This window comes from Eriocheir sinensis, chromosome 38, assembly GCF_024679095.1.
Source record: "Eriocheir sinensis breed Jianghai 21 chromosome 38, ASM2467909v1, whole genome shotgun sequence".
Lineage (NCBI taxonomy): Eukaryota > Metazoa > Arthropoda > Malacostraca > Decapoda > Varunidae > Eriocheir > Eriocheir sinensis.
In genome coordinates, this window is record NC_066546.1 from 12,708,394 (window position 1) to 12,734,158 (window position 25,765).

At 43.2% G+C, this 25,765-nt stretch overlaps 3 protein-coding genes across 19 annotated transcripts in view; 1 reads left to right on the top strand and 2 right to left on the bottom strand.

Moving 5' to 3' along the window:
* LOC127008679 (ras-related protein Rab6) overlaps positions 1-12,925 on the bottom strand; it is a 74,544-nt gene extending 61,619 nt beyond the window's left edge. For all 12 annotated transcript variants that reach the window (XM_050880993.1, XM_050880994.1, XM_050880995.1 and 9 more), the window contains exons 1-2: positions 12,703-12,925; positions 9,450-9,508 (exon numbers count right to left, since the gene is read on the bottom strand). In XM_050880993.1, coding sequence (XP_050736950.1) covers positions 9,450-9,508; positions 12,703-12,772 — 129 coding nt within the window. In that variant the 5' untranslated portion in view covers positions 12,773-12,925. The remainder of the gene's footprint in view (positions 1-9,449; positions 9,509-12,702) is intronic.
* A 3,310-nt stretch (positions 12,926-16,235) lies between these two features.
* Positions 16,236-20,536, top strand: LOC127008681 (uncharacterized). 3 transcript variants are annotated; one of them, XM_050880997.1, is made up of 6 exons: positions 16,236-16,362; positions 16,644-16,703; positions 16,838-16,978; positions 17,400-17,705; positions 17,938-18,059; positions 18,230-19,537. In XM_050880997.1, the coding sequence occupies exons 1-6, from the start codon at positions 16,341-16,343 to the stop codon at positions 18,476-18,478; spliced, it is 900 nt and encodes a 299-aa protein (XP_050736954.1). In that variant the 5' UTR covers positions 16,236-16,340; the 3' UTR covers positions 18,479-19,537. The 3 variants fall into 3 exon arrangements, 2 of the variants coding, with proteins under 2 accessions (XP_050736954.1, XP_050736955.1); XR_007761247.1 differs by lacking the exon at positions 16,236-16,362 and adding an exon at positions 19,886-20,012 and having other exon boundaries at positions 16,622-16,703; positions 18,230-19,251; XM_050880998.1 differs by lacking the exons at positions 16,236-16,362; positions 16,644-16,703; positions 16,838-16,978 and adding exons at positions 19,886-20,023; positions 20,229-20,536 and having other exon boundaries at positions 17,582-17,705; positions 17,938-19,251.
* On the bottom strand, positions 17,600-23,913 carry LOC127008682 (thioredoxin-like protein 4A). Of its 4 annotated transcripts, none has more exons than XR_007761250.1 (4): positions 23,593-23,913; positions 22,369-22,775; positions 21,883-21,934; positions 17,600-17,735 (listed from the first exon to the last, which is right to left on the bottom strand). XR_007761250.1 is itself a non-coding variant. In XM_050880999.1 (2 exons), exons 1-2 carry the CDS (start codon positions 23,668-23,670, stop codon positions 22,425-22,427), a joined length of 429 nt encoding a protein of 142 aa, XP_050736956.1. In that variant the 5' UTR covers positions 23,671-23,913; the 3' UTR covers positions 22,245-22,424. The 4 variants fall into 4 exon arrangements, 1 of the variants encoding a protein (XP_050736956.1); XR_007761249.1 differs by lacking the exon at positions 17,600-17,735 and adding an exon at positions 19,678-21,029; XR_007761248.1 differs by lacking the exon at positions 17,600-17,735 and having other exon boundaries at positions 19,678-21,934.
* Positions 23,914-25,765: the final 1,852 nt, after the last annotated feature.

A 25,765-nucleotide genomic window follows, 5' to 3' on the forward strand; every position in this document is an offset into this window, starting at 1 on the left:
GAAAAGGATAATAAAAGGGTAAGAGGTGGAAAAGGAGAATATGTGAACTGGGAGAAAGGAAAAGAAAGGGAAGAGGAAGCATAAGGATAAAAATAGAAGCCAAAAGAGGAGGGGATGATAATATGTGAAACCGATACAGAAGGAAAGGAATAAAAATAGGAGGAGGAGGAGGAGGAGAATAAGCCAAGTTGGAGAGAAGGATGATAAAGGAAAGGGAGGAGGAAGGAAAGGGATAAGAATGGAAGGTGGAGGAGGGGAAGGAGAAGAAGGAGGAGGTGGAGGAGCAAGAGGGGGATGTGAATTTGGAGAAAGTTATGAAAGGAAAGATATGAGAAGAGGAGGAAGAGGAGGAGGAGGAGAAGACGTGAATTTGGAGGAAGGAATGTGGAAGGCAAGGGATAGGAATAGGAGGAGGAAGATGCGAATTTCGAAAAAGGAAGGAGAAAAGAAACGAATGGGGAGGGAAGGGATACAGAAGAAAAGGAGGAGGAGGAGGAGGAGAATTTGGAGAGAAGATAAAAGAAAGGGAATCGGAAAGAACGTAATAAGCATATGAGGAAGAGGAAGAGAATATGAACAAGGAAGAGAAAACGAAGGAAAGGGATGAAGGAATAAGGGGAGGAGGAAGAGGAGGAGGAGGAGGAGGAGGAGGAGGAGGATCGGAACAGGGAAGGGAGAAGCAGGAGGAAGCAGCGGTGTAAAAAATGACTTGAATAAGTAAAGGAAATAAAAATGAGAGAAAATCAAATGACAGGATTATAATCGGAAAAATGCGGAGAAAGGAGGAATGGAAATGGAGAATGGAAAACAAATGAACATCGATGACAAGAAGACATGGAGGAGGAGGGGAGAAGGAGGAAGAGGAAGAGGAGGAGGAGGAGGAGGAGGAAGGCGATAATAGAAAGGGAAGTAAAGAAAATTGATAAGATTAATATGAAAATGAGTAAACATGAAGTAGATTGTAATAGGAAGAAATGGGAAGGAGGATAATGAAAACGAGAAGAGGAAGAGGAGGAAGTGCATAGAGAAAACAGAACGATGGAAATAAGAGGAAATCATGAGGAATAAGAATGGAGAAAGAGAAGCGAGAAAAAGGAAAACAAGAAAGAAAATCGAGAATAAGTAAAATAAGAGAAAGAAAGAAAAGATAAAGAAAAGTACGGAGGAAGAGAAACAGCTTATAGAAATGAAAGGACAAACAGCAACAAGGAGAAGAAAGAAAACAATTAGCAACAAGTGAAAAAAATCGTCTGGTAAGAGATAAGAGGCAATGGACACGCGATAAAGAGTAGATAAAGGAGAAAGGAACGGAAGGAAAATAAAGGAATGAAGGAGGAGAAATTGAAGAAGGAAAAAACTATGTAGGTGGAAATACGAGACTGGAGGCGACCAAACAATAAGGAAAAGTGTGGCGAGGGAAAAGATAAGGAAAAGGAGTGGTTGGGAGGAGGAAAATTACACTTGAAATTATATAAAAACAACAAACAAACAACGAAATCGACCACCACATACGCTACTAAAAACACAAAGAAGTGATTGAAAACGTGACCGAGAATTACTTTTGAGGGATAACTGAATAAAAAAACAGTAAAACCAGCTTAGGGAATAATAGCCATGAAACAAAAGTAACCGAAAATAAAAACTAGACAAAGGAAAGGAAGGGAAGGGGAAGGAGTGTGACGTGGAGAGAGAAATGGAGTGGAAAGAAGAAATGGTATACTGTGAAAAAAAGTAATGTTGGAGAAAGAAGAGGATGAGAGAAGGAAAAAGGGAAAAGACTGATATGAAAAGGGCTATCGAGGAGAAAGAGGAGTGGAGAGAAGGAAAATGAAGAAAATCATTATAAAGAACACGAAAATCAAGAAAATTATTATAAAGAACAAAAGGGAAAACAAGAAAAATATTATATAGGAAAAGAGGAGTGACTAGAAGAGACGGAAAAGACTGTGAAAAGGGTTATGGAGGAGAGAAAAGTGGAGGAAAAAGGAGGAAAAGAAAGACTAAGAAAAGGGTTATAGAGGACAATGAAAAGAGTTGAGATAAAAGGAATACGGTGACAAAAGATTATGGAGAGAGAAAAAGATGAGAAGAAAAATTATGAAAAGGCTTATGTAGGCGAAAGAAAGGTGGGGTGGAGAGAAAGGAGAAGGAAAAGACAATGAAAAGCGCTATGGAAGATTTGGAAAAGGAACAGAGAAAGGAAAAGAATGCCTAAGTAATGCTTTATGGAGGAGAAAGAGAAAGGAAAGAGCAATGAAGAAAGAAGACGATGAAAAGCACTACAGAGGTAAAATAAGAAAAGGAATTGAAGAAAAGACGAAAAGGGAAGAAAAAGGAATGAGAAAAGGCCTATGGAAGAAAAAGAAGGAGTGAAGAGATAAAGAAGAAAAAAGGGTGAATATAGAAAAATAAAAAGTATGAAAACGTTATAGATAAAAAAGAGAAACGAAGAGGAGAATAGGACTATGAAAAGCAATGTGGAGGCGAAAGAAAGAGAAGTACAGACAAAGGAGAGAATAAATAACTAAAAAAGAAAAAACTGAAAAACGTTATGGATGAAAAAAGAACAGATACGGAGGGAGAAGCGAAGAAAAAGACCATGAAAAGCACAATGGATGAGAACGTAAAAGAGAAGTAGAAACAGAGAGAAAGAAGAAGAAAACGATAGACTAACCTTGTAAAATAAACAAGCGATAGAAACTGAGAGAAAGAAGAAAAGGAAAGACTGGCCAGAGAAGTAAACAAGCGATCGCATTTCACAAGAATTTTGGGTCACGGGCAAGAAAGCAACACGTTTTGCACCTGACACGAGAGAGAGAGAGAGAGAGAGAGAGAGAGAGAGAGAGAGAGAGAGAGAGAGAGAGAGAGAGAGAAGGACGTCATGTGAGGAAGTGGTTGAGTCATAAGGTTCATGACGTCATTATTATACGGAGGAGTGGAGAGCGAGAGAGCGAGAGTAGGCGGAGGAATTTAGAGAGGGTTAAGGAGGTAAGAGGAGTAAGGAGGAGGAGGAGGAGGGGGTCGAAGGATACAAGGAAGAGAAGGAGGATGGAGGAGGAAGAAGGGAAGGTAGAGTGACCCTGTTGCAACCTACACACACACACACACACACACGAGAGAGAGAGAGAGAGAGAGAGAGAGAGAGAGAGAGAGAGAGAGAGACGGATACATGTAGGTTAGTGACAATCAATACTTGTAATATAAACAGACCTCTCTCTCTCTCTCTTTCTCTCTCTCTGTCCTTAATATTAAGCTGACGTAGAACTTTCACTATAAGCATTTAAGAGTTGTATCATACTGAATAAACATTAATAGACATTGGCATTTTTTTTATGAACATTTAATAAAGCGAAGATGTGTCTCATTAACATCAACGCCAATATCGACTTCTCATTAACATTCTTAAGTGGAGCAAAATTCCATGAGGCTGAATGACCTTTCTAAGCATATGATTAACTTCCGGACACTTTCTTTTTTCTTTCAATAGTTTCGACCTTTTATCGCCATCATCATCCTCTTCATCTTCCTCTTCTTGTTCCTCTTTTATCATCTTCTTGGTGTTTATAGTTTAAGTTAAGATCAAATACTTATGAATATCCGTGTTTACTTATATGAGAGAGAGAGAGAGAGAGAGAGAGAGAGAGAGAGAGAGAGAGAGAGAGAGAGAGAGAGAGAGAGAGAGAGAGAGAGAGAGAGAGAGAGAGAGAGAGAGAGAGAGAGGGGGGGGGGGGACTTTTTGCAAGATTATCTCTCTATGACCTTTTAAAAGCGAGCAATTCACTGTCCCACTCAAACCTTTGACCTACACACAGACACACACTGAACGCTTCCTTCCTTCCTAAAATGTCATTATGATAAGAGTTCAAAGGAAAGGAAGGATAGCAACAAAGGGAGAGGAAGAAAAACGAAGAAGAGGAAAGAGGAAGAGAGGGAGAGATCAAGGAAAAGTTACCGGGGTGTCTGAAGATAAGTTTTGTCTGTCTGTGTCTCTCTTGTCTGTCTCCTACTCCCTGGTTGTCTGTCTGTCTGGGTGAGTGGTTAAGTTGCCGGCTTTGTGTTTGTTTGTTTCTCTGAGTGCATGCCATCTCTCTCTCTCTCTCTCTCTCTCTCTCTCTCTCATATTCCTCTTTCTTTTTATCATCCCCTTTTATCCTACCCTCCACTCGCCTTCTCTCTGAACACACACACACACACACACACACAAATAAGTAAAAAACAAAAAAATTCAACAACTGGAGACGAATGGGCAAAACACTATTTTTTTCCTCAAGCTTTTTTTTTTCCTCTGGTCCAATACTCTCAATATATTTCCCTGGCCCCGAGCACAACAAAAATATATATATACATCTTTTCTTTTATTCCGTGGACTCATTCTGGGCTGGAAAGTAGGTAGTGGCGAATGAACTAATTAACTTTATGGCACCAGGAGAAATTTGGTTTATATTTGATTACACGGAGTCAAATTAAAATCCAGGTTTATGTAATTTGGTGTGTCCCTGAAAACTCCCTATAGCCCATTTTCTCAGATTCCTTCGGCTCTCAAAACAAGTATTTCCAAAGGCTACAAAGGAGATTCGTCAAGGTTTCACGAGTATTTTCACATTAAGGTGTAGGAGCCTTGTCAAACTATCACAAGGCTCATAAAACTATCCACCCACAACCTCTGCAAAAGCCTTATCAAGTGTGTGGGTGGGTGTAAGTCTTGGTAGTATGCTTAAAAATATGGACCTATATTCAATGCTCATATTAAACAACCCCATCACTTCCCATCGTAATATATCACTACTAACCCAATTTTCCTTTACTATACACCTTACTATACCATTATACACCATCATATTAAACAACCCCATCACTTCCCATCGTAATATATCACTACTAACCCAATTTTCCATTACTATACACCTTACCTACACCTTACTATAATACTATACTTATATCATCATACTAAACTACCCCCTCACTTCCCATTGTACTATATCACTACTAACCTGATTTTCCCTTCCATAGCAGGATCCTGAAGGTGAAATGAGACTAAAGAAGAAATGCATAACTAACCACAATGCAAAGTTAGTGAAATCAATACATAGCTCTATATAACAACCCAATTTCTCTATATATATTCCTCTATAATATCAAACTACCTAATCACTTCTAACTTTACTATATAACCAATGACCAAATTTTCCTTTACACAGCAGGGTCTTGAAAGTGAAACGAATCTAGCCAAGCAATGCATAATCCAACCACAACACCTAGTAAATAAAATCAATGTAAAGCTTGATTTCTCTGTATTCTGCCATCATAAACAAGCTTCATCACATCTCACTCCACTATATTACCATCAACCCAATTTTACTTTACATACTGTAGCAGAATCTTAAAGGTGAAACAGAGACACGAGAAGAAATATATAAGCCAACCACAACAAAGAGTGAGTGAAAGAAATGTTCAGCTTCCTCTCATATTAAACTTCCCCATCACTCCTAACTTACTATATTGCCACGGACCCAATTTTCTTTTACATACAGAAGAATCTTGAAGGTGAAATGAGACAGGAGAAGAAATATTTGAGCCAACCACAACAGAAGCGAGTGAAATCAGTGTACAGCTCTATCATATCAAGCTTCCCCATCACTTTTAACTTCCCTTACTACGAGGAGCCCAATTTTCCTTTACATAAAGCAGCAGAATCTTGACGGTGAAATGAGACGAGAAGAAATATAAAAGCCAACCACAACAGAAGGTGAGTTAAATCAATGTACAGCTCTCTATCATATTAACCCCTTGACCGCAGATTTTCTACAAGAAGACATCACCAGGCTACAGGAATGGAAGAAAAAGTGGCTGCTATAATTCAGTGAAGAAAAATGCAGTCATACACCTTGGGAGGGGATATCCAGCACACCAATACCACATGGGAAACACTCCACTATCCACCACAGAGGCACAGAAAGACCTGGGAGTATATGTTACCAGGCTACCAGTGAAAGCCAAATTCGTGCCAATCGCAGCGGATGGGTTAAATTTCCCCATCATTTCTAAATTACTATATCACCAGCAACTAAATTTCCCTTCATAGCAAGATTTTGAAGGTGAAATAAAACAATAAATAAATAACCCAAAGTAATCAATGTACAGCTTGATTTTTCTTCACATTCCACTACCATATCAAACTACCATCGCTTCTCATTTTACTATATGACCATCGACCCAGTTTCCTTTACCCAGCAGGATCTTGAAGGGGAAACGAAACTACTAGTGGAGCAATGACTAATCCAGCCCCCCTTGAGTCATCAATGCAGCTTATTGATCCACACATGGCTAGACACCTCCCAGGCACCTGTCACTCTTAACAGCCCTGCACACCTGGCTTGCTTAGGTAGACATAAAGTGAGAGAAAACAGAACCACAGACAGATGGCTACAGAAAGACACAGACGGTAGTATACAAAAAAGACAGACAGAGATATAGAAAGACATACAGAGATACAGAAAGACACAGAATATAGACAGATACAAAGACTGAGACACATACAGACAGATACATATACTGACACAGACATAGAGAAAGACACACAGACAAAGAGAGACTGATAGACACAGACAAAAGAAAGACAGACAGAAATACAGAGACAAAGAAAGACATACACTTATACACAGACATACACACACAGATACAGAAACATACACGACAGACAGACAAACTTAAAGGAAGACAGAAAAAGTTATGGAATCATTCTTCTATGCAAATCAAATTCAATTCCAGCAATATCTCACTTGTAGACAATCGACTCTAGCTTCCTGTCGCCCACCGCCATTCAGCTCAGAGGGATAGCAAGACAGACCGACCGCATGGACCAGACATCAATGATCTAATAACCCATCAATAACCTTGCCTCCCACCCACGTGTCTTACGCTGTGTTACGAAAGCGGAGTAACCTAGCAACCCAACGTAAATAAAAACTTTTTCTTACACAGCGAAGACCAACCAGTTTCATTTCTTCCACATTCTCTTCATTAATTTATCAAGGCAAAGGAGAGCACTCAAGGACAACAAGATATGGAAATAAAGCCTGCTGGAAAATAAGTCTACTAAAGATTGATTTATTTTCCTCATTTGTCCATTTTTCATTATTATTTCACCTATTTTCCTTTGACCCGACACGGTTACGAAGTTTTTCCTTGCATGGGTACTTGTGACTGCCCCTAATCTGTACTGGTAAGGCCGCACCACACAGCTCCTTCTAAACTCCCACTCACATTCGCTCCCCCATGCATGTACACTATGACCCCACTGCCGTTCTCTTTCTTCCTTACAAGCGGTCGTTCCATCTCCTTTTTATCATGCAAATCGCTAAACACTGCCATCTCTATCATCATACTCATTGCTGTTCTGCGTGTTCTTTCTTTGAGCAGTAGTTCCACCTTTTGTGTCTGCTATCTATATCTGTCTGCCTTTCTATATGTCTGGCTGTGTCTTTCTATGTCTGTTTGCATCTTCCTGTACCTGTCTGTCTCCCTATATCCGTCTCCATGCGTACATCTACATCTACTAAAGTGATACCTGATTTATTGATTAGTCACCCCTTGAAAAAAAAAAAAAGATGCCGCCCACGTAAACAGCGGCAATATCAATAACAAAAAACACGAACCATACTAATACAGTACTCTCCTAATATGTATGATGATGCTATTTATTACTGGTGCCCCACTAATGACCAGACGTAATGGTGCTCCTGTTCAGAGAGATTTGATTAGGGTTCTTAAATTGAGATGGAAGATAGAGCAGGGTTTCTCTAATTACTTCCTCTTCCCTTCCTCTCGAGAGCACTCCTCTCTCTCGCTCTCTTTTCAGTTATGAGTAGTGGACTCTCTCTCTCTCTCTCTCTCTCTCTCTCTCTCTCTCTCTCTCTCTCTCTCTCTCTCTCTCTCTCATCTATAACACCCACACACCTCTTAACTAATGGCTTTCTCTTACATGCTATTATTTTTTTCCTAACCTTATATTATGTTTTCCGTGATCATGTTATACCTGGACATGTTACAACAAAACCGGATGGGCTGAATAGGTTGCTGGGCTAAGTTGGGTGTGGTCAGGTTATAATAGGTCAACAAGAGAAATTGGTACAACAAGCCTTGAACTGACCTAATAGTAATATGTATTGTAATCTGAAAGAGTGTTATAAATGCTTTAGAACGCTCAGCTATGCAACACAAGAAAAAGACAATGGAAAACATACAATTGTGGGCACATGATGAACTGCAACCACCATCAACGGAAGAGAGAACAAAAACAGGCGATATGATGATTCTATATAAATGCGATGACGGAAAAGAAATACCGGACAGTAATGAAAATATTATAACTACGAACACAGTCATATTCAAGAGGGTGGAGCAATTATACAAGAAAAGATAAAAGGAGGATGTGAGAAAAAATTTTAGCATGCCAGAGCAATGGATCTATATATGTATTACTGGAAGATGTTGTATTATAAGAACATTCACAGCTTTAACCCGGTAGCAGCGGGGATCATGTTTCTTAATGGTCCCTCTAAGTGAGAAAAATGAGAAAAAATCACCCCTTACACCAACCATTTCGTAATATACATCAAAGCGTTTCTGTTCAGATTATGTATCATCTATTTTTGGGGGTTTATATCATGGCACAAATTTGGCCCGTCGCTGCTACACGGTAAAGCCACAGATTTGGCCCGTTTCTGCTACCGGGTTAAAGAAAAATGTGGTAAAGTATGTAGTTCCAAAAGATGACGATATGAGCGACTCAGTTCTTTAAAAACACTATTAGGTAAGAACATAGTCTCATCGATACACTCAAGGTGACCATCAATGAAAAACTAGCTAAATGTAACACCTCACCTATCTGGGTTTGCTTTCCCCAGGTTTCCCCAGTACCCATTATCATTTTCAAACCAGCTAGAGGGGGAGGATGAAGTTAAGTTTAATTTCCCCAAGTAAAGGTAGAGTTGGGGGCACAAGTTGAGAATCCCTATCCAAAATTCCTAGGACCGAAAGTGTTGCGGATTTTGGATTTTTTAGGATTTTGGAATTTCGGATAAAGGATTCTCAACCTGTATATGCCATGCTATGTGTGGCCTCAGTGCTCATCTGTCTCATTCGCACTTCAGGTTCAAAAGCAAGTATGACATACAGGTTACCATAGTTTACCTTCCCAGGTACCTATTTATTGATCAGCCCGAAAGAGAAGATGAAAAGTTGAGTTCTTACTGCCCAGGCCAAAATTAAATCCAGGCCTGTAGATACGTAGCTAGGCAACGTAACCACTACACCACGGAAAAGTCCCTTTTTAAAAAAATCTGAAGGAAGAGTGAGTGGCTTGGTAGGGTACATGCTTACTCCCCTGGCCTGGACTTGAAGTAAGGCCGAGGGGGGGATAATAAGGAGTACATCTTACTTCTACTCACCTGGTATGTGTTGTCAAAGGAGTCGTACATAAACCTTGTTATCAGCGAGGTCTTTCCGACTGAAACGAGAGAACATGTTATGAATTATCCATGAAGTAGTGACTCGAATAAATCAATATCATCTATTTTTAATTAGTTTTTAACTTTTTACTAAATTCATAATAGATACTGATTATTCTTTATATAAACAAGTATACTTGAGAGTAAAAGAAAGGAATTTTATAAACAAATAAAAAAACCAAGCCAATACACATATGTAGCAATGTGACAATGTTTGCTTTAACCTCACATGATACTTTGGTTTAGGTAAATCAAATGAGATTTGTTTGTCTAATTTAGCAATGAGTAATATTAAGCTTGTAAATATAAATATGTCATGGCAGTGTTATATATTGGCCACACCGACTTGAATCATCACAACCCAACTTGCTACAGGTTGAGGCCTCAGCCAGGTGTGCGATACACTTACTCATTCCTGGCACAGGCGAGGGCGTGAGGGACAATCAGCTAAGTGCAAGGAGAGTGTTTACCAAATTACCAACCCTTCCTACACACACTGGATACATGACGTTAATGAAATGAAAGGCATTGTTTTGTCTCTGTTTTGGACCTTGATAGCAAAATCACATTAAACCTTAAATTTGCCAGTGAGGAAGCAATTTAAGTGAACAGAATGTTGGGCTTCAACATAAACTTCTCATTCCAGAATAAAAATATAGCATGACATAGTTTTGGTCTCTCAACTATGCAAAGAACATTCCTAAATTAGAAGTGTTCAACGTAGGGCAGCCAAGATGATCTCTTCCTTGCAAAACATACACCACAAAGAAAGGCTCCCATCCCTAAACATGTTCTCTCTTCAGAAAAGATGCTTCATGAATCTGAATAAATCAAAATATTTATGACAAATGAGGCATCGGGAACAATTATGGCGCTAAACTGACATGTAAACAAATCAATTCAGGCCTCACCAAATTTGCTAGCACCAGCACTGTTGTACAAGAATTACCTAAATAAACTCCCACATTCAGTAAGTCAATGTAACACGACTCTTAAATTTAAAAACAAATAAAGTCGCTACATCCGTGACCTTGATATTCATGAAATCAGAGATACAACACCCTGGTGGCTGCTCACGTATCTGCACTGAATTCACGAAGGAGAGACCAGGTGAACAGGTTAGCAGACCACCTAACCTGGAGCTTAGGGTCTGTGTACAACGTTGCCAGGTTGTCGCACTCAGCCTTTATATTTACCAACTTCTGACCCCAAAAACGAGATTCATTTATCTTTAAAATGGTTCATTCCTAACGTTTCTTGGCAATAGTTAAGGGCCTATTACGCTGGGCAAATTTTCCGTGGAGCCCCAAACAACGATTTCCGCTAGCGTCGTTCTTATTTGTTTTCTGTTATTGCTGCTGCTGCTGATGGTGAGTAGTACCGTCATCCTTCGGTGAAATCTACCGTAGCTTCGGAAGATCGTGGACACGTCAGAAAACACGAAAACACGAGAACCACGCTAGCGGAAATCGTGGTTTGACTGAAGATCCATGGAAAATTTGCCCAGTGTAATAGACCCTTTAGGTGTCAGAAACCGGTAAATTCTATGCTCTGAGTATGATAATCTAGTAACGGTGAATGTGTATCCTGAAAATATATGTAAACCCTCTCTCCCTAGTAGGGCAGACAGGGCACCATGGCAGGGGTTACCGAGGCAGGGCACCAGCCACCCTGTACACCTGCCACACCCCCTGCTTCATCCCCTGGGAGCCACGCCTTCACATAAGAAGGTGACATGGCTAAATCTTCCTCTTGGCCCATGAAAGCAGGGACTGGAAAGCAGAGACTAGAAAGCAGGGACTAGAAAGCAGGGACTAGAAAGGGACTAGAAAGCAGGAACTAGAAAAGAAGGGACTAGAAGGAAGGGACTAGAAAGCAGGGACTAGAAAGAAGGGACTAGAAAGCAGGGACTAGAAAGAAGGGACTAGAAAGAAGGGACTAGAAAGAAGGGACTAGAAAGAAGGGACTAGAAAGAAGGGACTAGAAAGCAGGGACTAGAAAGAAGGGACTAGAAAGAAGGGACTAGAAAGCAGGGACTAGAAAGCAGGGATTAGAAAGCAGGGACTAGAAAGAAGGGACTGGAAAGCAGGGACTAGAAAGCAGGGACTAGAAAGAAGGGGCTAGAAAGCAGGGACTAGAAAGAAGGGACTAGCAAGAAGGGACTGGAAAGCAGGGACTAGAAAGAAGGGACTAGAAAGAAGGGACTAGAAAGAAGGGACTAGAAAGCAGGGACTAGAAAGAAGGGACTAGAAAGAAGGGACTAGAAAGCAGGGACTAGAAAGCAGGGACTAGAAAGCAGGGACTAGAAAGAAGGGACTAGAAAGCAGGGACTAGAAAGCAGGGACTAGAAAGAAGGGACTAGAAAGAAGGGACTAGAAAGAAGGGACTAGAAAGCAGGGACTAGAAAGAAGGGACTAGAAAGCAGGGACTAGAGAGCAGGGACTAGAAAGCAGGGACTAGAAAGAAGGGACTAGAAAGAAGGGACTAGAAAGAAGGGACTGGAAAGCAGGGACTAGAAAGAAGGGGCTAGAAAGCAGGGATTAGAAAGCAGGGACTAGAAAGAAGGGGCTAGAAAGCAGGGACTAGAAAGAAGGGACTGGAAAGCAGCGACTAGAAAGCAGGGACTAGAAAGAAGGGACTAGAAAGAAGGGACTAGAAATCAGGGACTAGAAAGAAGGGACTAGAAAGAAGGGACTAGAAAGCAGGGACTAGAAAGAAGGGACTAGAAAGAAGGGACTAGAAAGCAGGGGCTAGAAAGAAGGGACTAGAAAGCAGGGGCTAGAAAGGACTAGAAAGCAGGGGCTAGAAAGAAGAGACTGGAAAGGACTCGTTATAGTGAAGGAAATAAAGTGAAACCAAGAGAATGGTGTTGTGTTCACGGGGGTCATTAACACTGCAGCTTCAGTCTGTACATGTTCCTGGGGTGTAGGGTGTGCGTGTGTCCCTGAGGCAGACAGACAGACAGGCAGGCAGGCAGGCAGACAGGCAGGCAGGCAGGCACACCCCCGCCGTGCCTGCCTGCAGCTGATCCTGGAAAATCAATGTCCCGGCCTGTCCACCCGCCCCGCCGCCCCGCCCTCACAGCCCCTGCAAGGGACGCCCCGCCGCCCCGGCCCCCACGCCCGCCCCTCTCACAAGACAGACACGTTTAAAGGGCCGGCCAGGCACACGCCAGCAGCCCCAGGAGCCTCACCGCTTTGCTCGCCCAGAAAGACCAGCTTGAATTTCCGGAGCGGGTTCCCAAATTCGCCCGACATGGACATGGCTCTGTTGTCCTGCGTGATGAGGTAAATCTTGTCTCCGCGTCACCCTCTCCGGGACCCGCCACGAGAAAAGGTTGGGACTTGGGGAGAAATGGAGCTTTCTCTGACACTCGCGCACTGGGCCTGGCCGCCACGTACTGACTGGCGGGTGGGAGGAGGAGGGGGGCGCCGCCGCCTGTCAAGGCAGAGGGCAGCACCGCCGCTACGGTGCGGCCCATGGCTGGCCGCCGCTCCGGGAAACTGGGTGCGGAAACATTGTCTCACACCTGTTTGCAAGCTGTTTGGAAACATTTGAAAAATAAAATGGGACACAATGCTTCCTACCTCTTTACAAACAGTGGGGAAACATTCAAGAAAGTTCAGAAGCAATGTTTCCCGTTCGCCAATCATTGCAATGGGGAAATAACGTTTCAAAGTTTCCTGGTGTGGACAGGACTCAAGGAAACTATATCAAGCTGCGTTACTTCTTGTAAATGTTTATAACTATGATGATTATGAGGGAGTGAATCATCCTTTCCTCACAAGTTGACAGCTGCATCGATTTCCAAAGACTGATGACCTTGGGGGCTCCTGTGGTCCCGGGCTAATTAAGCTAGGAAGCTGTCTCAGGCTACTTAATTGTTACCTGTCAGATATTTAATATTGTATACAGGTGATAGTGAGTGCGAGGGAATCAGACTACGGTACTTGCTAACTTGGAGATATGAATACAGAGGATGACGGTGTGTGAGGAAATCAACCTTTGTTCACCAGCTGACAGCAACAATTGACCCCGCCGTTAAATATTGACGACCCCAGAGCCGTACGTGGTGATGATCATGTGATAGTAGCTACATCTCTTCAGGTGCAGGCTCCTTTACGTTTCTTTCTACTGGACTCCTCGATCAATTCCTGCCGTGTGTGTGCATGGTGTCACAGATGTTACTTACACATGTATCCTTAGTTGTATAATCACACTCTGTACTGCCTGGGGGTTGGGATGGCATGCTCCTCCCTTCTCCTTTGTTGTTTTACTTGCAACAATAAACTATCAATCAATCAAAAATCAGATGTTTGCAGTGAAGGCGTCGTATATAACACTTCTCGGCCTTCTCATAAATTCTCCAAGGCTTAAAATAAATTCCTTCCCAATATTTTTCTCGAAGATATTCATAATTTTAGATTAAACTTTCCTGATCGGGCTATTCCATACATTCACAGTTTTTGGAACAGTTAAACGATTCCTTTCTTGGACCTAGTAATATATTTGCAAGCTTGAGATACCTATATATAGTTTCTGACATTGTACTCATAAATACGAATATATGTATTGAGTGTGTATCTATTGCACATAGTTATAGGTCTTTCAGTGCAGGTTTCGGGTTCTGTTCTAGGCATGTCTTTGTTTTCCAATGTTTTGTTTGCCACACTACGGTACACCTCATATCTAGTGAAACGGTCTCGAGCTACGGTACATCCCTGACCTAACACGCTCATGAATACGGATATCTGATATTTCTCTATAAAGTGTATATAATTGTGAGTCTGTGGGTGCAGCGTTTTGGTTATGGCCATATTTTTTTTTCTCAGATCTATAGCTTAAAAAAATTGCAGTAAAGTACGGGACACATCAAGAAGACTACCACGCATATAGATAGATCAATGGATATAGCTTCCTTGGGATACACGCATGCTATTTACAGATATACACACGGCTATCATAGGGGAAACTCCAGCTACGGTGAACAATATATATACTACAGAAACGGGTATTGTATTATTATTGTATTCATTATATAGATGCTGTATATCTTCGTATAAGTCAATGAGGAGAAGATTCTGGTTAGGTTCTTTAAATAGCTTCCATATCTTCCTTGGTTTGTGTTCATGACTGACGGAGCGGCGGCGGGATAATAATACAGACGCCTCCCCTTGAATGTCTTCGTTTTCTTTGTGTCCGCGGTCTACGGTCTGTCTCCTTGAGTCTGTCCTTGGTCCGTGCGGTATGGAGTAAAGCTACTTTGTCCTTGGGGCTGACTTTGCAATATTTTTCTTTGTCAAGCTTCTTGGTTTTTAAAAGAATGCCGGCAGATGAAGGGTTGAGAGAGAGAGAGAGAGAGAGAGAGAGAGAGGGGTTAAGGCAGACTTCAACTTCACTGTTCTTATTAATTAACGTTATTAGTTAACCTATATAGCTAATACCTGCGATAAAGTGTAATCTATTTCAACTTATTAAATTTATCAGCAGAAGAATCAAATACTCGATCTTGAGGAGGTTCGGGAGCCAGAATGAACCAAACAAGCCACAAATGGACATTAGCCCTTGGCACTATAGCAGGATATGATTAGGGACCATATTCTCAAACGCACTCACTTTTAACAAGGCTTTCGTGGGAGGTTGCGGCATTTCCAGAGGTAGTTTTATGACTCCTCTGGTAGTTTGACCCTTCTACTGTAACATGAGCGTGAAAAACACTCATGGAAATCCGATAAATCTCCTTTTTGGCCAACCGAGAGAGCCTGGGTTCGATTCCCGGGCGGAGTGGAAAAAATTGGGCGGCTTTTCAGATACCCTATACGCCCCTGTGCACCCAGCAGTGAATGGGTACCAGCCTACCAGGTATTAATCGGGGGTTGTGTCCCTTCTATAATTCCTTCCCCTTCTGTCTCTCTCCGGCATATGACCACCGATGTTGCGCCGACTAAACGAAACTTTCCAACTTTTTCCTCTTTGGCCTCTGGAAATAGTGGACATGAGAGGTGGAGACGTCTGAGACCATCGACCTTGTTCCCGGCTCTGACCATGAATGAATGTTGCCATAAGCTTGTTGACTGTTTGTATGTGATTAGTAGGATGTTACTGAAGGCCAGATGTAATGAGGGATGATTTAGAAACGGACTGACACACAAGTCCACGCTAACAGACATGTAGAGGACTTCTTGAGAGCCAACACAACCTTCAGTAGTCAAGGGGAGGCGGGGACTGTGGACATACAAGCAAAATACTACTGAAAAATGTCGGTTTTATCTTGTTTTTATCTTCCCTTCCTCCTCATTACATTCATAACACCACAAACTCATCACAAGCTGCCTGGGGGTTGGGATGGCATGCTCCTCCCTTCTCCTTTGTTGTTTTACTTGCAACAATAAACTATCAATCAATCAATCAAGCCAGGGCCCAGTAGGGTATACAGGGGGAAGGCCACTTAACCATGGTCCCTCTCCCCTTCTCTCACCTGTTAATTCCTTATAATCGAATAAAAAATAAAGAGTATCCACTAAAACTCATTATTTGAGCCTCGGAGTATTGCAAACCCCTTCTCATTGACATACATCTGGCAGTGTCCCAAGCCAGAGATCAATAACAAATGCTATCACCATAATCTTTCCCACGAGTACATTGACACCCCATAAGCGGCTCCCTCCATATCGGTGCCATCAGCAGCATGCATGGCTATACATTGCCTGCTCAGTGTGGGGTCAGCGGCGCCACAGATCAACCACCCCTGGAGGTCTCACAGCCAGTATCTAGTAGCAGCAGGCAGATGTATTGTTCCTCTGGTTGTAGTCACCTGTGCCCGAGATACACATGGCTATTATCTACTATCCTGGTGAGAGGTTTGCTGATGTTCCCATTGCTGCAGCTATTGCTACTAGTATTATTTTAACCATTGGTGTTACTGGTGAGTGTGGCTTGTGTCCCTGAGGTTAAAAGTTTCTAGTTTAAACAGAGTAACACATGGCTGGGAAGTAATGCTTAGCCAGAGGTACCATGGGATTTTCTTTCATGCAATTATAAACTATTACTACTACTGATAACATTAACAATAATCATCATTATTATTGTTTTTACTATTATTACTCCCAATAATGAGTGATTGTTCTTTTGCAGATAAGCCTCCCCAAGTGGCTTCTCAGACCCTAGCCCAGGCCAAGTTTGTGCCCAGCCTTGGTGAGTGTTATTTGATCAACCACTCACACACACATTGTTACATTTTTTTTGTAATATCTAGGGCATGTATTACTATCCCAGCCACTCATTTGCTGAGGGGAACAGTATCATATTTATGTGCACACCATCTCCAGGGTTGCGGTGGAGCGTGGTGGCAGGAACGGCAGCAGGAACACTTAACGTTGGACTCGGGGCCGCCAGCATGGCACTGGCGGCAATTTACTATGACCACTGCCATCACCAACCCCACTTGCCTATAGGACTAGCTCTACACGGTACTATCTTACTATCTGTAACTTTGCATACAAATCAAGTCCATTGCACACTAGCCCAAGAAAAATTTAATTCCCTAGAACAACAGTGACTAATGAATATTCATTGCCCCTTATAATATGACACAAGACCTTATATGCTCAGTGTACCAACTGAACAGTTTTGCTACTCAGTACAACATGATGCATTATACTGTACATTACAGAATGCAATTTCATCTCTTAGGTTTGAAGCTCAAATACACATTTCATGATTGTGAAAAGTGTTCATGAAGGTTTGAAAACACATCCTTCTTGAACCCATGTCATGATGTGTTTGATATAATATAATCTGCCCTAAGATGAGGTTTCCAGAATTGTCATCATATAATATATTTTGCCTACATGGAGCATTTCTCAAAAGTTCACTCAGCCCTTTCCACAGGTGCAGCGCAGGTGGTGGCAGTGTTTGGGCTGGCCCTGCGTGCTGACCTGAAGGCTCACCTCCAGCACAGCTTACATGAGGCACGGCTGCGGCAGCGAGGCAGGAGGAGGAACAAGCGGTCATATCTGTACCGCAGAGAGCATCGCGTGTACAAGAGCCTCAGCGTGGAGAACCTGCGGGTGAAGACCTTCGGCCTCATCCCCGAGGAGCGGGCAGTGGCAGGGCGGCATCGGGCATGGTGGTGCATCACAGCACAGGTGTTTGCCGGCCTCAGCGTCTCCCTCCTCCCACCACTCACAACCCTCGGTAAGGGGATGAGGTGAGCTTCTGCCCATCCTGCAACATATGAGAAATTCACCTAAATCAGGAGGGAGGAATCAAACCAGGAACAGTAAGATGGAAAGCTGCCACTTGAACCATCTGGCCATTAAGGGAACCTCCACCAGATGGGATTTTAGGGAATGTGGTCACTAAGGGAACCCCCACCAGGTGGGATTTTAGGGATTGTGGCCTTGCTGATTAGCTTATATTGCTACAGGTACAGTGGACATCTACGCCTTACAACGCCAAGATTCCCCGTCGTCCTGCCACCCAACACTCCTCACCTTCTGCCAGATCGTTTACTCTGCCTATGATGTCCTTTACCTTGTGGTTTTCCTGGTAAAAAACTCAACCCTCCTGTCTTAAGTGATCAAGATATTTTACTCTGAACTCATAATACAATGATGAACTTTTCACTAAGAGTATACCGAGTCATTCATCTGGTTTCATAGGTATACTGTCTTCTGCCTAATCTTGACAGAACCAACAGACAAATGACTCCACTGCAGGTTTGGTTTTGCTTCACGTCTTGTGAGCCCATAGTGCGGGGCCACGCTAACCTCCCCGCCACCCCCCGCCCCGCCCCGAGACTCTCCCCAGAGTTTGAGGACAAGTTCAAGCACCCACCAGGTCACTATCAACTCCAACAGCTTTTCAGAAACACTCCCAACATCTGTCCTCCACCATGCACATCCTTGGGAGTACCATTAGTGTCTTCACCATTCATAAGCAGCTTTACAATGAGTTTCCTTTCATAGCAATCAAATACATCTTCTTGCTTGAGATGAAATGTTTATTGTGATGGTAAGAGCTAATATGATACACTTTCAAGAAGAAGGTAAGGCAAATTCATAGATACCAAGGATAGTTAGGGTTTGGTTAACAGGAGCTGCCATGTATAGACCTACCAGCCACTTGCACTCCTCATGTACACAAGCTTCTGGAGGAGTTGCAGTGCACACTTACACACACACGTTAGCACTGCTCCCTTTTCCTCTGCAATAACAGCTGCCAGTTGGTTCATAGTGCAGCCAGTAAAAACTTTAATCATAATTTCAGATTTCTTCCAATTTTGTATATGAAGGTAGTAGCATCATCATCAACACAGACCTGACCTTCACTATGCAGTGCTGTATTATGGCAAATCTATTAGAGGAGTCATAAATTTACCCAAACTTTTCCAGCAATATCTTTTTTTCAGTTCCTTCAAGGCTGGGGTTGGGGTGTCCAACTTAGTTTCCCTATAAATGTGAAGCTCTTTGGTAAACAAACACCTTGTTTTCCATTCTCTAAGATTTCTTTATAAGGCAGTGATTTAGGATTAGAATAAATCTATGGGCAGGCCACCTAATTAGAATCACAGGAACTGTGATCTTTAATTTTTGTGCAGGCTGGGCATGGCTGTGCTGGTTAAGGGCTGGAGTGAGTCTTGTCTACATGTTCCTGGGCCTCCCCATGCTGGAAATCGGCACCATATACCTGAGCCTCTGTTCTCCCCATCTTGCTGTGCCAGGCTGGCTCCTTGGTCAAGGTGGGTGTTGTGGCAATGTCTGTCCTTTCATTGCCCTTTACTAAGAAAGTGTGTCTGCTGTTGAAACAATTCAGCTGCATCCACATCATCGTGCAGTGGCTGGTGGGCACTAGTAAAAAGTCTACTATAAAACACTTCCCGACAGCTATGAGGAGAAAACTACCAGGCAGCCCCGAGCCCATGGTAGAGCAAAATCCCCCACCTTCCAGTGGTTTTGTGCTATTCTCCTGCAGCTACACTATGTAGTTACACTATTCTCATCTTTCTTCCATCAGCGGAGTTATACTTAACCCGGTAGCAATGGGGATCATGTTTCTTAATGGTCCCTCTAAACGAGAAAAATGAGAAAAAATCACCCCTCACACAAACCATTTCATAATATATATCAAAGCATTTGTGATCAGATTATGTATGATCTTTTTTGGGGGGTTTATATCATGGCACAAATTTGGCCCGTCGCTGCTACACGGTAAAGCCACAGATTTGGCCCGTCGCTGCTACATGGTAAAGCCACAGATTTGGCCCGTCGCTGCTACCGGGTTTAAACTCAGAACAACACCCACACCCCAAGCCTGGCTCTGATGCTCTGCAGCAAAGAGCCACATGGATCACTGAAGACATCCTCCTTTTCCAGGTGCAGTAACAGTGGCATGCTTGGTGACCTTCATCCCAGCATACTTCTTGCCCCGGCACCTTGGCACCAGGACTGTTACGGCCCTTCATTACACAGCCTTGTTCTTGATGGCAGTGGTGGTGGTGTGGCCGTCACTAGGTAACAGCAATGAATTGAGCAACTGTCTTGTTCTTCAACCATGAAGATATGTTGCATATACTTCAGCTTGGTCATTTTACCACTAAAGATCTTTTACATTCCTTCACTTCTACACTAGAGAATAATGGCACCAGCTAATCATGTATGGCATGTGTGTACGTGAGTGTGTTCTATGTCTAAACTGCTGATTGTGCCTCCTTGGCAGGGCTGGTGTCAGTGTTGACTGGCTGGAGGGAGAGAAGAGATATAATCATCAGCACATCAGGCTACTGTGACCCTGAGTTCCAGTTCTTCACACTGGTGGTGGCAGCCAGCCTCAACCTCCCAATGGTCTCCTTGCTGTATGCTGCCTGCCTCCTCCTCATTGCTGTGGCCACAGTTGGGGTTGGTACTCTGTTGTTTTGGGGGTGCTGTGACGATGGAATTAGCTCTGATGTTGGAATAGTAACACATGTGTACACCAAGAGTCCTTCATCCAGTGCCTTATCTGAAACCCATGACACTGCAAGTTGACAATTGACCATATCCTAGCACTTCGCATACTGGTGGAGGACTGACAGAAGCTTTGACAGGCAATGCTTGCACCCTTTTGATCTCATGAAGGTGTTCGATGCAGTGCATCACAAGGCATGCTAGGATCTGCAATGCCACAGGATTCCTGCAAGGACTGTTGGTCAGTTGATTGGCCTATAGTCTAGGACAGAGTGCTGTGAAGTGTGTGTGGGGGCTATATCCAGCTTTTTTCCCATAAACACAAAAGAGAGGCAGGTATGTGTTTTTGCTAAATCATTTTCAACCCTTACATGGACTGGTACTAGGCAAAAGTGTGAATTAGGTCATTGTGGAGCACCTGTTAGCAACGCCAGGGTCACTGACTTTGTTTTTGCCGATCATGCAATTATGGAGTCGCTGAAGGTTCCAGAGATAGCTCGCAAGGAAGTGGAGTGTCCTTTCCTTTGGGACTCCAGGTCTCCTGAGGCACGACCAAGGTACAGGTGTCTGGAGGCTGACAGGATGAGACAGTACATTATGTTCGTGCATGTGGCTAGAATATCAAAATCTTGGAAAGTTTTATATACATTGGCAGTGTAGTGCAGAACTAGAGTGGGTCTTGTCAAAAAGTCTTACAGTAAAAGAGCTTGGCCTATGGTGTTAGGGACTAGCTCAGCACAAGTATATGGTATTGTCGTTACCTGTGCAGATAAACCAAGATTCAGATCTTCAAGTTGCATGTGCACCTTGTCTTCCTCTATGGCTGTGAGACTTGGGACAATAAATAGTGACTTGGAGGCAAAATGACTCCATTTGGAAAAAAGTGCCTTCACAGAGTAATGGGATATCACTAGAATGAAATGGTCAAACTGATTACTCTAAGAGATTAAATCAAGACCTACTTCCTACATAGTCTCTGGATGCCAACTCTGCCATTACAGGCATGTGGCACTGACCCTGGTTACTGGGTTGTTTCTGTGTGAGACAGTATACCAAGTGGAGGGGGCCAAGGGGACACCTACACAGCTTGGAAAGAGACCCTGTGTGTAGACGTGCTCACAGGGATCTCGGGGAATGGTGTCGCGGGGCTGGTGAGGTGTCCCCTGGCAAATGTCCCCGATGAATGATTTATTGAACACATCCTGACAAAGTCCCTTTGGCAAAATATAAACAATGACCACAAGGAAGACTTTAAGCAATGTACAACTACCCACACTCACCTTAATACGTGAATTGCCAGCTTTTTGAATGACGGTGATTGCCAATGCATCAGATCAGTCACATGAGTCAGAGAGCTTAGCTCACCCTGGCAAACTCCACCAATCACTACCAGGTGTGTGTGAGAGATTACATTTTTTTTCACTGACCTGCTTGTGTGTGGGGTCATCAAGGCCTCTGTCATGTGCTTCTCTTGGGTGTCTGAAGCAGAGACAGGTCAAACACTTCCTGATCCCATGATAGACCATAACTACCCTATTCAGCATTTTTAAGTAACAACAAATCTTAATGGTGAAATGAAGACACTTAAAAGGCTGCCTGCTAAGGTAAAAATGCTTGATCTTTAAACAGACAAGACTAATTTTCTTCTTTTTTCTTAATTTATTTGATGTGTATGCAGAAAATGGGGTTTGTGATGATGCTGTTGGCGATTAAATACATGATATCATTCACACTTCAATTTTGATTTAATTTTCCTATCACTCCACATGGTTGAATGAAGCTCATGTAATTAGACAATCCACAATATTTATTATAAAAGTCTGTCATTCAAAAGTGATGATATTCTGCACCAAAGTCAATTCTTCCTGTACTGAAATGCACAAGAGAAATGACAAACAGAAGGGACAACCTACCAGAGCACTGACCATCCATCTCGTCTGTAAATAAAGATAAGGGTCCAGGTGGTGCCTCAGTATCTGTACTTGGTGGAGTAATCTTTGGGGGACACCACCAAACCTCGGCCTTTTCTTGCACCACGGTACACGGTCTCCACAATATCGATCATCTCCTGCTTGTCCTCCAGAGCCCAGTTTATTTTGTTGTTGTTACCAGTGCCCAGATCAATCATGATGTGCTTGTTCCTGAAGAAGAACATGCAGGTGCAGGGGTCATACAACTCGTACATCTTGTTGAAGTCCGGCACCTCCGTGATGTCGACCAAGTAGATGACGGCAAAGTTCTTCACCTTCTCGGCAATGTTGTACAGAACCTCATCCATCTTCATGCAGGTTGGGTCCCAGTCGTGACCAAAGCGGATTACCTGCCAGGGAACACCACCTGGTTAGTGCTAAGCCTGTATTTTCCTTGAATAAAGTGAGAAGACATTGATAGTTCTGTTTAGTTGTGGTGTGTGAATCTGCACACAATGAAGCAGGTTACTATTATCAAAATTCATTAAATCTAACAATTTCAATCAAATCTAAAGTATAAAAAAGGGGGCTTTGCCAATCTTGACACCCCCATCTGCTACAGGGGCCTTCGCCCCCATCAACCCTTCTAGATTTTAGTAAAAAAAAAATCACAAACTAGTAATCTTAGGAATAGCGGCTCCTAGCGGGTGTGCGTTTAGGGCACGGTGTGGTGGTAATTACAACATTTCTAGCACGTACGACGGGGTTTTGACAAGCGGACAGGCGTGGTTATGTCACAAGGGGTGTATTTTTCCGCTCGGGCTCTTCCCTTTCTTCACCCAGAGCTCGCAGTCTCATCGCCCATCGACTTGGAAGAAATCGTGAGGCCCGCGTGGAAAAATACACCCCTTGTGACATAAACACGCCTGCCTGCTGGTCAAAACCCCGTCGTACGTGCTAGAAATGTTGTAATTACCACCACACCGTGCCCTAATCGCACACCCACTAGGAGTCGCTATTCCTAAGATTTACCGTAATCTGCAACAGGTATGGTACTGAGAAATGTTGAAAAGCACACTTAAATCTATTAGGGAAAACAGTGTTGACTGCTGAGTTCAGTTGGTGCAAGACTGGAGTAATATCGTGATTTTCTACAGGTAGGAGGTGGTCACACTCTTTTGCACGTCCTCGCCCCGCGCCCCCAGACAATCCATTCCCCGCACTCACCACCACCCTGTCCTCCTCGCTGAGGATGGCCTGGTCCACCTGCCACCCGTTGTGGAGGTGCTGCAGCATGTACGACATGGCGAGCTGTTGTTAGGGCGGCGGGGCGGTGTGTGTGTGTGTGCCTCCTTCCTCCTCTGCTGGGGGCCTCTGACGCCTTGTATCGCTTCTCAGGACCCTACGCCTTGGTCTTCCTTCCTTTAGAGCCTTTGATCAGTTTCCTCTCTCCTTCTCCAGTGTTTTCCTCCTCGTGTCCAGCTCTCAACGACCTTCCGTCAGAACGTTTGTTGTGGTCCGTGGCTGATGATGGCGATGACTTGACTCGGAAGTCTCCGCTGCACCAACGGTTCTCCGTAAGTTTTACTCTCCTCTGCGTCATTATAATCAGTTATATCAACATTAGGAGGTCGCATTAGATGGATTTGAGACGTTTCTACATATTGAGAGTGTTTGCTTTAAGTTCTTCTGTGGTAGAATCATGGTAAAGTCACCTCCTCCACCGATTCATGAGTGTTCGACGAGCCTAAGGTAATTATGGAGATCGACTCCGAGCCTCCAAAATACGGTATTACGCCTCCATATTATAGTTAAGGGACGGAATACATGTCCCTCAACCATAATATGAAGGCGCAAGTACTTAAAGGTAAAGAAAAAGGCCTAATTCTATTCCCCGAACGAACTTCGGGACCCGTGGGATTTAAGGTGGGGGAGCATATTTAAACTACTCCAACCGAACTTCACATAACCTCTAAACCAGGGGGGCAGCCTCCTCTGGACCCCCGTCCCTCCCCCATATGTATGATGCGCCGGTAAAACTTGAGAAGTCGGTACAACAGTATGTGAGACCTTGGAAAGATTATTATTCTTGTGGGGGCAATATTGGAGGCGCGTAGTGAATCTCCATATTTACTCAAATTTATAGTGCCTACAAATTTACCGAGCTCCTAGAACCTGGAGAAAAAGGTCACCATGATATTGAAGAACTAGTCTGCTCCCTGTAATCTACAAACCTTCACCAGCCAAGTGAACACGATGGATTCAATATTGTAAGTTCAACTGTTTACATTCATTTCAGGATTGCCAACAACCAAAGTATCCAAAAAGTCAACCGAGTATATATAGTAAACCAGTATGAATGACGACTACAATGAGTAAGAAATGGACTTGGGCAGCGATGGACCACCACGACTGGGATGTTTTTTTTTTTTTTTTTTTTTTTTTTTACGTTGTTGCCTATTGCGCCGGTAGGCATCTTCCCGGTGGGGCCTGATGGTCGGCCCAGCCCGTTCTGGCGCAGGCGAGTGTTTATAGTGGCGCCATCTTGCATTGGGCCTTATTAGTGTTTCCCGTAGCTTATCTTCGATCAAGTAAATTTGTAGTGGGCCTTCTTTACAGTTTAATAGCAATTTCAGAAAAAAAATCATCACTAATGCTTGTTACTGTGAAGAAATGGATGATAAAGTTCACTGTTTTCATTTATCGGGAGTATTCCAGTAAACCCCCTTGACTATGGATTTCCTACAGTCAGACATCACCAAGCTACATAAATGGAACAAAAAGAGTCTGCTACAATTCAATGAAGAGGAATGTAAAGTCCTGCACCTTGGGAGGGGATATCCAGCACACCAATACCACATGGGAAACACTCCGCTACCCACCACAGAGGCAGAGAAAGACATGGGAGTATAGTTACCAGGCTACCAGTGAAAGCCAAATCCGGGCCAATCGCAGCGGACGGGGTAATGCTGCCTGACCCAAACCCAAATATGCTACTTGTAATACCAACACCCGCTGATCATTGAGCCTGACATAGTACGGGTTTGACTTGTAATACGCAGACCAAGTCCTCGGACCCACACCAACGTAGGGCCAGTTTTACAGCAGTACAGCAAATTTGTACGCTCCCCAACCAAACACAAAATTCTACGAAAATTCCTTGTATAGTGTTTGGTGTTGATGTAAAAAGGAGGACACTTTATTGAACCACACGGGAAATCTCTTTAGTATCTGGTATTGAGTAGAAGAAAACGGATCATTGTGGAGGATATGGTTTGGTTTGGACGCTGGCAATGATTGCGTGTTGAACTGTCGAACTGGCCCTTAATCACACCGGGTCGCACGGAATCGCCCACGCCACAAGCCGTTCCCCACGTTACCTCACCTACAACCTTCTCCC

Coding starts and splice junctions, on each gene's coding strand:
- LOC127008681 (XM_050880997.1), top strand. CDS start 16,341: ATGGCTATTATCTACTATCCTG. Junction 16,363..16,643: donor GGCTATTATCTACTATCCTG/GTGAGAGGTTTG, acceptor GTTCTTTTGCAG/ATAAGCCTCCCCAAGTGGCT. Junction 16,979..17,399: donor TATAGGACTAGCTCTACACG/GTACTATCTTAC, acceptor CCCTTTCCACAG/GTGCAGCGCAGGTGGTGGCA.
- LOC127008682 (XM_050880999.1), bottom strand. CDS start 23,670: ATGTCGTACATGCTGCAGCACCTCCACAACGGGTGGCAGGTGGACCAG. Junction 22,776..23,592: donor GCGAGGAGGACAGGGTGGTG/GTGAGTGCGGGG, acceptor GTTCCCTGGCAG/GTAATCCGCTTTGGTCACGA.